Below are 14,819 nucleotides of genomic sequence, written 5' to 3' on the forward strand. Positions count from 1 at the left end.
CATGTGTTACCCTGTTTAATTTTCATGATAACTCTATGAAGATGGCATAGTTCTTCCTATTTTCTAGGCCCAGAGAGATAAACTAATACAAACAGTCATGAAGAGGTGCATTTAACTTATTTAAATCCACCTGTCCATGACTAGCTTGTATTAGTTTAAGAATCTAAAATTTGGCCAACTCTATCATCTCTCTTTGAAGTGTGTTCACTTTAAATGTTCTCCTCTCCCATCTGCTCCATGTACTGTAGAACATTCGAACAGAGAGTTACTCTTGCCTGGAGTCTTTCAGTTTCTTGTATCTGCCTTCTCTGTCTCCTGTCCCTGGAATACCCTCTCTAGCCTCAACAGTCCTGCCTTTTGAAGGCCCTTGTGTCTTTAAGACCGAACTCAGATGCTGCAGCTTTTCGTTCCGTAGTTTCTTAGTCAACTGGGGCTGCTGTAACAAAGTGCCATACATTGGTGGCTTATCAACAACGGAAATGTATTCCTCACAGTTCTAAGGCTGGAAGTCTGAGATGGGGCTGCCAGCAGGGGCAGGTTCTAGCATCCTCCTCCAGGTTGCCACCTTCTTGTATATCCTCGCATGGTGGAAACAGAGAACACGAGAGCTCTCTGGGGTCCCTTCAATAAGGACACTAATTCCATCCCTGAGGGCTCCCCCCTTGTGACCCAATCACTTTTCAAAGGCCTCAGATTCTAATATCATCACACTGGCGGTAAGATTTCAACATATGGACTTTGAAGGGACACAGACATTCAGTTCATTCCACACGGTCACTGATTCTACAAACAGAAGCAAATCATACCCTCTTCCATGCACCCTGATGTTCTGGGCTCTGTTCCACCAGTTGTGTATTCTGCCAGACAGGAATTGGACATATACCCACTCAATTATCCCCAGAGAGCAAAAGCTCCTAGATGGCAGGGGCCACCTCATCTCCTTAGTCCTCCCTGATGCTGCACAACTACCACTGAGTACCGAGATCTGGAGAGAGGACATGTGGGGACTTCGTCCATTCTTGAAGCCTATTTTCCATGAAGCTTTCCTTAATTCCCCCAAGCTGACATTTCCATCCTCCTCTGAATGTCACAGACATGATCCATGTGACTCTTCACCCTGCATTGTAATCAGTGGCTTCTATCTTCTTCCTGGTTATCTCCCCTTCCAAAACATGAGGCTTGTCACTCATGAGGGTAAGGCCCATGGTTGATTGTACTTGTATCCTTCATAGGGTCTTATACATATTGGGTCCTAGATATGTGTTTATGGACTAAAAAATTGTCTTATGCATTTAAAATCTATTAAAATAACTGCAAAATACACCCCTTTCCTTGGGGAAAGATGGACCGACTCTGGTCAACATTGCTCCTCAGATTTTAGGTTTCCTTTATAACTTTTAAAAATTACCATTTCAGCTCTGGATTTAAACAGTACCACAATTTGTTATCAAATTCTTGCACATCATTTCCTCCAGAGCATACGATTTAAAAGTCAAAAACTAGGTATTGAGTATGTGCAAAATACATTCCAAAACAACCCCATTTCATAATTATAATCCGTTTCACAATATAAAACTTTAATAAATAAACACTTGGATTTTTTTTGTTCTGTTGGAAATAGTGGACTAACTAAAATAAATTCTTCGTGAGTTAGGATGGATACTTGTCTGTTTAGCTAGCCTTTCAATATCATACACACACAAATACACACACCCCCGAATGCCACTTTTAAATCTCATTCTTCTAATAAATCATATAGTAGAGACTTTTCCAAACTATCCATAGCAGAATTAAAGTTAAAAAAAGAGGAAATCCAAGGGCCAGGCATAGTGGCTTATGCCTGTAATCCCAGCGCTTTGGGAGGCCAAGAGGGGAGGATCACTTGAGGGAAGGAGCTTGAGACCAGCCTGGGTAACAAAGTGAGACCCTCATCTTTATAAAAAATTAAAAAAAAAATAGCTGGGCTCAGTGGCATACACTGGTAGTCTTAGCTACTAAGAAAGCTGAGGTGGGAGAATCCCTTGAGCTCAGGAGTTCGAGGGTGTAGTGAGCTTTGATGGCACCACTGCACTCTAGCCTGGGCAACAGAGTGAGCCTCTGCCTCAAAAAAAAAGTGGGAGGGGAGTCTGAATAAAGCCTTGTAATCGAGAAGAAATCACAGTTCATTCAATGGAAAATTCCATAAATGGGCATAAGCCATTCACTGTAAACTAGATGCACCATCATTTTGTTAATAAGCACAACTCAGTAAAATTGGTTCACTTTATATCCTTTCCTTGGTTGCCAGTTACCAATGTATGAAAATAATTTCATTATTACGCACCTTTTTCTATATATTGGGCCAGCAGCGCCAGCATTAAGCCTAGTCTTACACATTTCTGTCTTGTAGTTGTTCGCTAGTCACTTGATTTCAAAATGATCCTTAAAAGGAAATCCATGGACAAGACAGCTTGCAAATAACAAAATGCATGACAAAAGGCTTTGTAAAGAGCACATCTGAGACCATGTATTGAGTTTTTCCACAGGAAAATCAACAGGGTAGCAATGTGGGTGTTAAAGGCAGAGACCTACTCATCTGCTAGGTTGCCCAGAGCCCATACCAATGGCTGTGAGAACCAAAGGAAGAGAAGAATGTGGCTCATGCTCCACACACAAGGGGCCCTGGGCACACTGTCAACAATTAGCTGGATGTTTACCATCCTCTTCAATCATGTTTCCAGAACAACAAAACTTTAAACCCAGCTATATCACACCAATGGGTCTTCTTTTGGGTTGCTTTTAAACAGGTATGTATGGAGACAATTGAAAAAGGAAGCCCCCAGAGACCTATGTATTTAAACTAGGTAAAACGAAGCATTTCTTCTCTCTTACTTTTAACCGTGAGGTACATGGACTTGCTGACGTCTGCGCCCACATCGTTGCTGACCTTGCAGAGGTAGTAGCCACTGTCTTCCTCCACGACATGCTTGATCAGCAACGACCCATTGCTGAGAACTTGGATTCGGCCATTTAGGGCAATTGGCTGGAACTGGGGAACCCCAGCACCTGAGACAGAAAAAGAAAGAGGAGCAATGATGCAAACGACAGTAAGTATGGGAAGACAACAAGTTCAAGTACACACAGACTCATAAAGAGACGCTTCACACTGATCCCATAAGGCAGTCACGGGATACACCAGGTTTTTCTTTCTTTCCTCCCATATTAAAATTCTTGTTTAGAGAGAAAAGCATTTATTTAAAATGACAGTATCTCAGACTCTGAGATAAAAACTAACAGAACTTACAGATAGTTTCTCTACATAAAAAGCCAAATTTGATGAGTGTTAAGTAGCTGATAAATTATTCAAAGAAATCACAGTAGAACAACCACAGAAGCAGACAACTCTCATGGTGCTAAATAAATTCCTTGTGTTCCCAGGGACTTAATATGAATGTAAACAAGGAGTGCTCCAGGGACATGGCATTTGAAGTCTTTGCTCACTGCACATGTCTGAGGCTACAAAGAGAATAGGAATATTGCAGGTTTCTCTTTAACGGTGGTTATATTCCAGTCTAGACACACGATACACCATTAATATCATTTAATGTTATTTAAATAAATACATCAGATTAGTGCAGTAAGACAGCACAGAATTAAAACACCTCTCTCCTCAGAGTGCTTCCATGCAAGGAGGGAATGGCACAGATATGATATGCTATTATAATGAATGTGGTATGATTCATATGAAGGATTTATATACAACTGGATAAAAAAAAGGATTTTAGAAATAATGAAACGGATTATGAAGGTCCTAGAAGAGTTCTGGGAAGATGCTGACTGGATGAACCTGCCATGCTGCCTGCTTCTGGCCTGGAGGAGTTGGGTGGGCTGGGAGAATGGGATTCAGGCCTTGAAAGACTCTCCCAGGGCATTTTTCTTCTCTGGCCTGAGTATCTGGGGACTTGAGGGGAAAGCTCTGGGGTGAGGATCTTCCTGGAGGAAGCTCAACGTTTGGGCCAAAGATGTGTTCTAGAGAGAAGGTGCTAGCTTCCTGGCCCAAGAACCTACACGGGAGCTGAACAAGTCAGACGTCTCCACAGGCCTCAAGCAGGAAACTTCAGACTTTGCATCTGAGGACAGGAGAATGGAAGACACTTCCTCTTGCTGTCTCCATACCCTAATGACAACTTGTATATTGGTCTCACTCGAGCTCACAATGGCAGAGACTGTGGCTGTGCCTTCCTTTCCTGTGTTTCTGGTTTAGATTTCTCAGCAACTTGTCTCTAGCCCCAGTGAAGAGATGAGAGAAATTGATAAGGTACCTAAGGGGACCTTTCACATTGAATAAGGAGATCAAGTAGAATCCCCGCAACAGGTGGTTCCCATCAAAATGGAACTGCTAGAGGGGACATACGACAACCTGAATTTTTTTTTTTTTTTTTTTGAGATGTAGTCTTGCTTTCTCACCCAGGCTGGAGTGCAGTGGCACGATTTCAGCTCACTGCAACTTCCGCCTCCTAGGTTCAAGTGATTCTCCTGCTAATCCCAGCTACTTGAGAGGCTGAGGCAGAGAATTGCTTGAACCTGGGAGGCAGAGGATGCAGTGAGCTGAGATCACGGTGCTGCACTCCAGCCCGGGCGACAGAGTGAGACTTCGTCTCAAAAAAAAAAAAAGAAAAATAATAAGAAGAAAATAAAAGTACACGAATGTAGATTGATAAGGATATAACTGTATTTACTGACAGATAACATGATTTTCTACATAGATAATTGAAAAGAGTAAACAAAAAAGTTGCTATAACTATAAAATGAGTTTAGCAAAGTCATGGGATACAACATCAATATACAAAAATCAATGTCAATTTTATTTATGTATAATAGTAACAACCAATTGGGAATAAAAATTAAAAAGAAAATATATTGGCAAAAAACCATAAAATATTTAGAATAAATTTAACAAAATATGTGCAAGACCAGCCCACTGAAAATTGTAAAAGTTGTTGAGAATAACTAAATAAGACCTAAATAATTAGAGAGTTATACCATGTTCATGAATAAAAATGCTTAACATTTTCAGAAAGAGGTTGGTAATCTTTTTCTGTAAAGGCCAGAGAGTAAATATTTTAAATTCAGCAGGTCATACAGTCTTTGTCACAAGTACTCATCTCTGCCACTGAATCATGAAAGTAGCCATAGAAAATACAGAAACAAAATAGCATGATTGTGTTTCATAACAACTTATTGGCAGGCCATGATAGCTCACACCTGTAATCCCAGCACTCTGGGAGACCAGGGTGGGGGCAAGACTTGAGACCAGGAGTTTGAGACTAGCCAGGGTCACAGAGTGAGCCCTCATTTCTATAAAATTTTAAAAATTAGCTCGACATGTTGGGTCATGCCTGTAGTCTTAGCTACTCCCAGTGCTCTGGGAGGCTGAGGTGGGTTTGAGGTTACAGTGAGCTCCACTGTACTCTACCCTGGGTGACAGTGAGACCTTGTCTCTAAAACAAGTGGAAGAGGAGGAAGAGAAGGAGGAGAAGGAGAAGGAGGAGAAGGAGGAGGAGGAGGAGGAGGAGGAGGAGGAGGAGGAGGAGGAGGAGGAGTCTTCAAAAATACTGAATCTGAGAAGAATTGATCTTTGTCCTAGCATATAGTGATAAATGTTGGTGATCATTATGAGGAAATAAGATAGTCTAAAAAACTGATTTACAAAAACAAAAACAGGATGTGGGCCAAATTTGAATTGTGGCCCATAGTTTTCTGATATCTGTTTTAAAGGTAATTAAGAGAAATGTAAATGTAGGATAATTGTACATTTAGAAGAGGGAACATCTACTAACAAAACTCACATGTTTGCATTAGTTCTTTATTACATATCTAAAATATGAATTTTCATAAAATGATTCTAAGTAGAAAAAGTTTTTAAAATTCTTCTTTTCATAAGGAATTCAAAGTCAGGGATAAAAACATTTAAAAACATAACAGTATTTTATTATCTCTTCAGTATGTTTTCCTCACTTGAGCTAATGAATATTTTATAAAGTGAGACTAAAAGGACAACCATTTTTATCCCTAAATCTGCTCCCTCCTTGGAAATAAGTTATCAAAATGTACAAAATTCAGAATTATACCAGCAACTTGTATAATGTGGATAATTTAAAACTTAATTCATATGAGACTTTTATGCGGCCAAGAAACATATGAAAAAAAGCTCATCATCACTTGTCATTAGAGAAATGCAAATCAAAACCACAATGTGATACCATCTCATGCCAGTTACAATGGTGATCATTAAAAAGTCAGGAAACAACAGATGCTGGAGAGGATGTGGAGAAATAGGAATGCTTTCACACTGTTAGTGGGAGTGTAAATTAGTTTGACCACTGTGGAAGACAGTGTGGCAATTCCTCAAGGATCTAGAACTAGAAATACCATTTGACCCAGCAATCCCATTACTGGGTATATACCCAAAGGATTATAAATCATTTTACTATGAAGACACATGCACACATATGTTTACTGCAGCACTATTCACAACAGCAAAGACTTGGAACCAATCCAAATGCCCATCAATGATAGACTTGATCAAGAAAATGTGGCACACATGCTTCACGGAATACTATGCAGCCATAAAACAGAATGAGTTCATGTCCTTTGCAGGGATATGGATGAAACTGGAAACCATCATTCTCAGAAAACTAACACAGGAACAGAAAACCAAACACCTCATGTTCTCACTCATAAGTGGGAATTGAACAATGAGAACACATGGACACAGGGAAGGGAACATCACATACTGGGGCCTGTGAGGGGGTAGGGCAAGGGGAGTGAGAGCATTAGGACAAATACCTAATGCATCCAGGGCTTAAAACCTACATGATAGGTTGATGGGTGCAGCAAACCACCGTGGCACATTTATACCTATGTAACAAACCTACACGTTCTGCACGTGTATCCCAGAACTTAAAGTATAATAATTAAAAAAAAAACCTTAATTCATATGAAAGTTCACAGAAGATTTTGGTGCCTTTTTTTTTTTTTTTTTTTTTTGAGACAGGGTCTTGCTCTTTTGCCCAGGTTGGAGGGCAGTGACACCATCATAGCTCACTGTGGCCTCGAACTCCCGGGTTCAAGCAATCCTCCCCCCTCAGCCTCCCAAGTAGCTGGGACTACAATACAGGCAGACACCACCATACCCCGCTAGGCCTTTAAAAATTTTTTGTAAAGATGGGGTCTTGCTTGGTTGCTCAGACTGTCTGAAACTCTTGGCCACAATTGATCCTCCCACCTTAGCCTCCCAAAGTGTTGGGATAACAGGCAGGAGCCATTGTGCTTGGCCTCAAATGCCTGAGAAAAAATAAATACATCAGTATAAGAGTGGTTGATTTTGAAAAATAATTAATGAAAGCTATTTACTAGTTTACTTATTGGGATTTAAAGCATGAGAATTTTGGATTAGGGAATCTGAATTTTTTGTCAAAAATTCAAACAGTAAAAAAGTAAATACCTTCAGAGAGATTACGGACTTTCTAATATTTTCTAAACATAAAATAATGTATCCTTCGTTTTTATGCAAATGGACTTTATTAATTACTGAGCACCTGTACTGTGACAAATACTGGGCGAGGAGCTATGGCTAAAAAGATCATGACTGCCAACTCTTTTTCTTCTTCCCTCTCTCCCTCCCGCTCAGTCTTAACTCCGGGGAATTCCAGCTACCATGTTGTGAGCTGCTCTGTGGAGAGGCTCCCATGGGAAGGAACTGGGAGTTGGTCTTCAGTCAACAGTCTGAGAAAGTAAAGCTTATCAACCATCACAGGAGTGAGCTTGGGAGAAGACCCTCCCACAGCTAAGCTTTGAAATGACTGCATCCCAGCCAACCCCTTGGCTGCCATGTTGGGAAGATGGTGAACCAGAGGTCTCAGCTAAGCCACACATGCATTCCAGACCTACAGAAATGGGAAGCTATTAAATGTATACTATCTTAAGCCACTAAATTGGGGTAATTTGTTACAAAGCAATAGATTCCTAACGTGTAAAATTAGGTAAGTTACATAATACTTCAGCTTCTTAACTTGTAAAATGGAAATAATAATAGAACCTTCATTATGGGATGGTAGAAGCACTGAAGTTCTTGAACTATGTATTGGTATGGCTTATAGTAAGCAAACAACATTGTTGTGCTTTTTAACATTCTCTTTTTAATTATTGAATAATTTTAAGATTATATGGCTCTCTGTCTTTCCCATTCCACAAGAATAGGGACCATGTTGCAATGAATGTCTCCACTCATCAATCAGTCCATCAGTGGAGACAAATATACAGTGGTAGGCAATCTGTATGCCTAATTCAGGGAGAAGAATTTTGGACCAAAGGTGATGCATATTCAAATCTTAAAATATATTACCATATTTACAATAAACTGCCTTAAAAATGTACAAACGTTATCTCCTTCAGTGCTAGCTGAGGGTTAATTTTTTCCTCATAGATGTATGCTATTAATCTTTTAAATCTGCATCAATACTATACATCACTATTTTAATTTGCACATTTTGGCGGATTTTTTTTGTATTTTTGTTTGTTTTTGTTTATAGATAATTTTGAGCATCATGAATGTATTGGCCATCTGTATTTGTTCTTTAGTAAACAGCCCATTTATCCCTTACCCATTTTTCTACTGAGCTTTTGTCTTTTTCTTCATTTTCCAAAGCACTTTGGGTTATAAGGAAGTGTTTCTATGTAATTATTTTACAAAACTCTTTTTTTGTTCTCGTTGCTTCAATCAGAAGAGGATGTTGAATATTATCAGCTAGTTTTTAACCATATATTGAGATAATCATGTTTTTTTCTCCTATAAAATTAGACTGCATTTTTAAAGAATTTGGTTTTTATAAATTATCAAGTTACTTCTTGTGGATATTGTGTTCATTAGTGTGAGGATAATAGATTTATTGGAAGTTAAAATTAAGGAAAAAGCCTTCAACTTTTATTTAAGTGCTTAAATTTGTAACACACTTTGAAAATCAGTAAAGGCTATTAATGTGGTTCCCAAAGTTGACTGTAAATTGAGAATAGATTTAGTCCAATACACACAACCTGAAAACTCAACCAAATATAGGATTGAAAAAATATAACCATAAGATAGGTAATCTAAAAATTTCAAATTATATAAAACTGTATTTAAGAAACTGAAAATCAAATAACATGCTGGTGTGGTTTGAAAAATTTACATGAATATCCATGTCAACAACACATTTTTTTCCTTTTCTTAAATAATTTTCACCAGAAAAATGCTTGTAATAGTTGAAACATTTATATTAAAGAATCACAACATAAAATTAACTACAATGCTAAGTTGTCTCAATTAAATAGCATAAAAGGATGATCTGTTTATTCCTATCTAGACTGAGGTAAGTTTCTTTATTACTAAAAGGTCCTAATGAAGATAGAAATAAAGTCTCAAATGCATTTAAGAAAACATTAAATCTTTTCTTCATCAGAAAAATGAACCTAAGTTGAAAGGTTATTGCATCTGAAGATCTAATTGTGGTTACTAAACGGAATAATAGTGAACACACTGCCAACTGATTCATCTACTATGAGGACTACAGTTCCAAGGGTTAGCATTTGTTTAATTTGAGGGAAGTAGACTTCGCTAGGGTTTGACAGAATTATTTATCAGTCATCTACTTTAGATTCATCTTTATTCTAAAGAGTAAAATGTAACCCACAGCATCAATATGTAAAATCCTGTAATCTTCTTAGCACAAGGTAAGCACTTTAGGTAATTAGCTAGAAGATACAATGTGGTAACCAGCAGTCATTAATTAAAACACTGTCAATTTTCTGTGGCTAGCAGGGGTCAAGTGGGGACAATTTCAATGCTCCGTTACATGAAAATAAAATGTTAAAGCATTATGTAAGGCACATACTGAATTGCTAGTTATATTAATTCTGGGTCACCTTTCTTATTTATTGCAAATATATGCATAGCTGTGTTCACAGGGACTGAGAGGATGGGGACAGTGGAAAAAGAACGGCAGATTGTCACCAAATGAGCCCACTTTGAAGGCAGCAGCAAATAAGAAAATTGTTTCAATTTTTTTCCTTCACTGTTAAGTCTTTGCTGGTCTGTAGAGAGGGCACTTGGATAAGAGTCAAAAGGGTTAGCTTCTCATGCTCTCTGAAAGTATCCATGCCTTACAGCAAGTGGCTTATTTTCTCTGCATCCTTAATTTCATCATATATGAATAAGGAGAATAATCCATTTACATATGATGTAGGATTGTTGTGCACATAAAGTGAAGCAAGATTGTATGAATGTAGGTATAAATGCCTGCATGCAAGGAGAGCTTGGTCAATGAGCTCATCCAGAGGGGTCCCCTTGTAGGGTGAAATAAGACTGAAGAGTCGCAGGACCATGGAAAGGAGGTCTCTTTAGCCTCACCAATGGTTTGCACAATGGTCAGGCGGTAAGCTGTTCTTTCTTTTCACCAAGGAATCAAACACAATCCCTTTCATCCTTATGGAGAGAGTGGTGTTTTCCTCAAGAATGCATTTGTTTTTCTTCTTTAGGAAGGGGGGTTTCCTCTCTGAGAATAGTTGGGGGATTGCAGGAAAGCATTGGGTAAAAAGATAGAGGTTGCAATGGAAAGATAAGAGAAAAAGCAAGAATAGCAACAGCAGTTGCAACTAAATAAGGTTTAGTAGTTGAAATACAATGCTTATTCAGTGAAGGAGTGCTGAAGAGTTCTGTTACAAAGAAGAATCCAGAAGTGGACAGAGGTATAGTCCTGAGACACTACTGGCTTGGTTCCAGGCTGGAGAGCTATTTCCAATCCCCGAGAAAGAAGCTTCCACCACTGTGCAGGTAATATTTATGACACTGAAACTTTGTGTCAGATGCTGTATGTTGATCTTTAGCACTACCACTTTCCCTCTAAACTCTGCCCTAAATTGCAGGGCTTGAAAGCCTGAAAACTACATTCCCTGGCTTTGTTACTAGATTCTGGTTTACATTTTACCAGTGAGAGGCACTTAAAAACAATTTTGTAGGTGCAAGGGTGGAAAAGCCATTATTTTGCTTTAGAAGCAGCAAATTGATGCATGGGTCAACCCCAAACATCAGGTTTATGGTTGCCTGTGGGAGAACTACAAATCACTGCTTGAGCACTAGAAGCAGCTGTTAGCAGTGACGGGAGAAGCATCTTAGTTCCTACACTTCTCAGGTGCTTAAAGGGCCGCGCAGTTTGTCCACGCTTCAAAGGATTTTGCATGCCCCTAATTCCCTTTATTAGATCCCTTCTTGATAACACACCACACCATCCAGGTGTGACACAGTCCAGGTTACTTCTTTTGTAAATGTGCACATAATTGTGTCCACTGTGCAATCCAGTCATCTTTCCTTAATACCTTCATTTCTATGTTGAAGAAGGCTATCCAATGAAAACAATGGAAATTTCATGGTCTAGATTAGTGTCTAATCAGGATTTGTTACAACTTGCTAGTCCACTAGCACTTCAATGTCTAATTCTGTAACTAATACGTAATTATGTAACTAATACATAAGAATCCTTTTTTTTTAAATAGGCCAGAGGGAATTGGCCCTTCACTCACTTATCAGATAATTGATCCATGAACTGAACACAATTCAGCACTCGTCAAGGGGTCATGTGATATTGGAAGTGGTTGAGGTGGCTCAATTATGCAGATTCCACCAGTGCTTTGCCTTGCTCCTGGGAGGAGCCCTGCAGCAGTGTCTACCATTCAAGGTCTCCAGCCACCATTTCCCTGGAGCAAGAGCCCCCCAAACATTTGTCTTCAGTGTGGCTGCCTATACCTAGAAGAAGGCTTCCAGAAAGTTTCCCAGGAAATAAATGAGGAGGAAAGATGGAGGAGTGCTGAAAAATAAAGAAAGGAAGAGCAAGATGGGCCCCAGGGTTGACTGTCCTGGTGGCTCCACCAAGGCTCAGGGTAATTACACTTCCTTAGGTGAGGACCCTGCAGAGGTCCTGCAGCAGCTCCCAGGGCCACTGAGATGCCGATTAGGGTAGCACAGAGGAAGGCAGGTTTTCTGCTCTGCTAAGGTTTTTCCTACCATCAAAGGAAGAAAATAAAACAATATATGGAACACTCACTTTCTCTGTTCAGCTTACAACTTGTTTTCAAGAACTCATTATTTCTTTGTGAGGCCCCTTGTCTCTTCTTGGGGAACACACAACACACAAGCAGAGCTCCTTTTGTTGTGCATGAGGGATCCATATTGGACTTTGAACTTGGGTTTATTTTTACCATGTGTGCCATAGAGAGATGTTGCCTTCTTCTCCTTTTTGGATTATTTGAATTCTTTCCCCATATTAATTCAATATTTGCATCTTATTGCCTAATTGGAAATCGGGGTACTGGGTGAGAGCCGGGACTTGATAGCCTGGATCAGAGGAGTGCACTGGGGCAGAGCAGGGGATCACTGCTGCTTCAGGAAACGAAGGACATGGAAGAGGTCAAAACCATGGGTGTGGAATCTTGGGGTGCTCTAAACAACACAGAGCAAGACAAATGGTGAGTCTAGGAGTGGGCATGGTGAGAGCACTGAATGGTGTGCAGATGCACAGGCAGGGGTGGGACAGTGGGAGGGCAGCAGCCTCCACCAGGTCAGGTTTGTGGTCAGAAGTTTTATTCTGGTGATCCACACTAAGAGGATTAAGATAGGGCCAGGAGTGGAGCCACTGGTCTCAAGGAGATGACCAAGACAAGGGTCAGAGACAATGCAGAGACCCAATTTCCCAGAACAGGGATGCAAAAGAGACACTTGTCTGAGCAAAGCCTGTGGAACTGGCATTCAAAGTCAGAGTGAGTGGCAGCAAGGGCAAAAAAAGAATGAGACGAAATGCCTTGGACACTGAACCTGGGGGCACTCAGGCACAAGGCTGGGGCAGAGTGAAACATGCAAGGGCATACACAGCAGGACAAAGGGACCAGAACTTGGGGAGAAGCCTTGGAGGACCTGAAAACTCAGTATCATCCCAACTGGGCCCTATGAACGTGCTCCCTATTGAGCTATTTTAATATAAATCCCCTGCTTTCCCAGAGGAAAAACAAAAGAGAATTTTATTTAAGCAAATTTCTGTCTCTTGATAATTTCCTTCTTTCCAGACTTATCTTTTGAATATACAACCTGCAGTGTGTTCAGCAGTGTGATCCACAGGTGATCCTCAGTGTGATCTGCAGTGTCATCTGCAGTGTGATCCACAGTGAGATCTGCAGTGTGATCTGCAGGTGGATCTGCAGCGTGATCTGCAGTATGATCTGCAGGTATCCACAGTGTGATCTGCAGTGTGATCTGCAGGTGATCTACAGTGTCATCCACAGTATGATCCACAGTGTGATCTCAAGGTGGTCTGCAGTGTGATCTGCAGTGTGATCCACAGCGTGATCCTTGGTGTGATATGCAGTATGATCCACAGGTGATCTGCAGTGTGATCTGTAGGTGATCTGCAGTGTAATCTGCAGAGTGATTCACAGTGTGATCCATAGTGTGATCCACAGGTGGATCTGAAGCGTGATCTGCAGTATGATCTGCAGGTATCTGCAGTGTGATCCACGGTGTGATCTGCAGTGTGATCCATGGTGTGATCTGCAGTGTGATCGCAGTGTGATCCACAGTGTGATCTGCAGTATGATGTGCAGGTATCTGCAGTGTGATCTGCAGTGTGATCACAGTGTGATCCACAGTGTGATCTGCAGGTGATCTGCAATGTCATCCACAGTATGATCCACAGTGTGATCTCAAGGTGGTCTGCAGTGTGATCTGCAGTGTGATCCACAGCGTGATCCTTGGTGTGATATGCAGTATGATCCACAGGTGATCTGCAGTGTGATCTGTAGGTGATCTGCAGTGTAATCTGCAGAGTGATTCACAGTGTGATCCATGGTGTAATCTGCAGTGTGATCCACAGGTGGATCTGAAGCATGATCTGCAGTATGATCTGCAGGTATCTGCAGTGTGATCCACAGTGTGATCTGCAGTGTGATCGCAGTGTGATCCACAGTGTGATCTGCAGTATGATCTGCAGGTATCTGCAGTGTGATCTGCAGTGTGATCACAGTGTGATCCGCAGTGTGATCTGCAGGTGATCTGCAATGTCATCCACGGTATGATCCACAGTGTGATCTCAAGGTGGTCTGCAGCATGATCTGCAGCATGATCCGCAGTGTGATCTGCAGGGTCTTCTGCAGTGTGATCTGCAGTATGATGTGCAGTGTGATCACAGTGTGATTAACAGGTGATCTGCAGTGTGAGCCCTCTCTTGACTGCTGAGGAAGGGACTGACTTGGTCATCTCAACAGAGAGGTCTAAAATTGGTGTTGGCAGAAAACCTGCTCTAGAATTAACCTGCTTGAGGGACTTGGGCTTGTCCTTTCCCGCATATTTCTCATGGTCTTCTGAGACATAGGCCATGAGGACTACAGAAGGTCCCAGGGATGTCCCCTGGACACTGGGAGGGAAGTTGTGGGCAGGATCAAGGTGAGCCATTCCAGGGCACACCCCTAAAGTAGGAGGGGACTCCAGAGAGGGTCACCTGAGCAGTTTGGCCAGTATTGAGCACAGCATGTGTTTTCCCCTCCATCTTGCATGGAAACGTTTAGTTAACTGTCTGGAGTGCCTAGTTTTATTTCTATGAATCTCTCAACAAAAGAATCAAGTTCCTGTTGCCCCCTGTGATGAGTCTATAACCACAGGGGAGGATTTCTCCAGGTGGGCTGACACTGAGCAGAAGAGGGTGCTTTTAGGGCCCTAGTGGTAAGGGACAGCCAGGCCCTCTGGGGGACTGTGCGTGGTG

At 41.0% G+C, this 14,819-nt stretch overlaps 1 protein-coding gene across 5 annotated transcripts in view; it reads right to left on the reverse strand.

Annotated features, from left to right (window-relative positions):
• DSCAM (DS cell adhesion molecule) overlaps positions 1–14,819 on the reverse strand; it is a 939,729-nt gene that overhangs the window by 262,423 nt on the left and 662,487 nt on the right. For all 5 annotated transcript variants that reach the window (XM_054675091.2, XM_054675090.2, XM_016938555.4 and 2 more), the window contains one exon: positions 2,872–3,045. In XM_054675091.2, the coding sequence (XP_054531066.1) occupies positions 2,872–3,045 (174 nt within the window). The remainder of the gene's footprint in view (positions 1–2,871; positions 3,046–14,819) is intronic.

This window comes from Pan troglodytes, chromosome 22 (assembly GCF_028858775.2).
Source record: "Pan troglodytes isolate AG18354 chromosome 22, NHGRI_mPanTro3-v2.0_pri, whole genome shotgun sequence".
Taxonomy (NCBI): Eukaryota; Metazoa; Chordata; class Mammalia; order Primates; family Hominidae; genus Pan; species Pan troglodytes.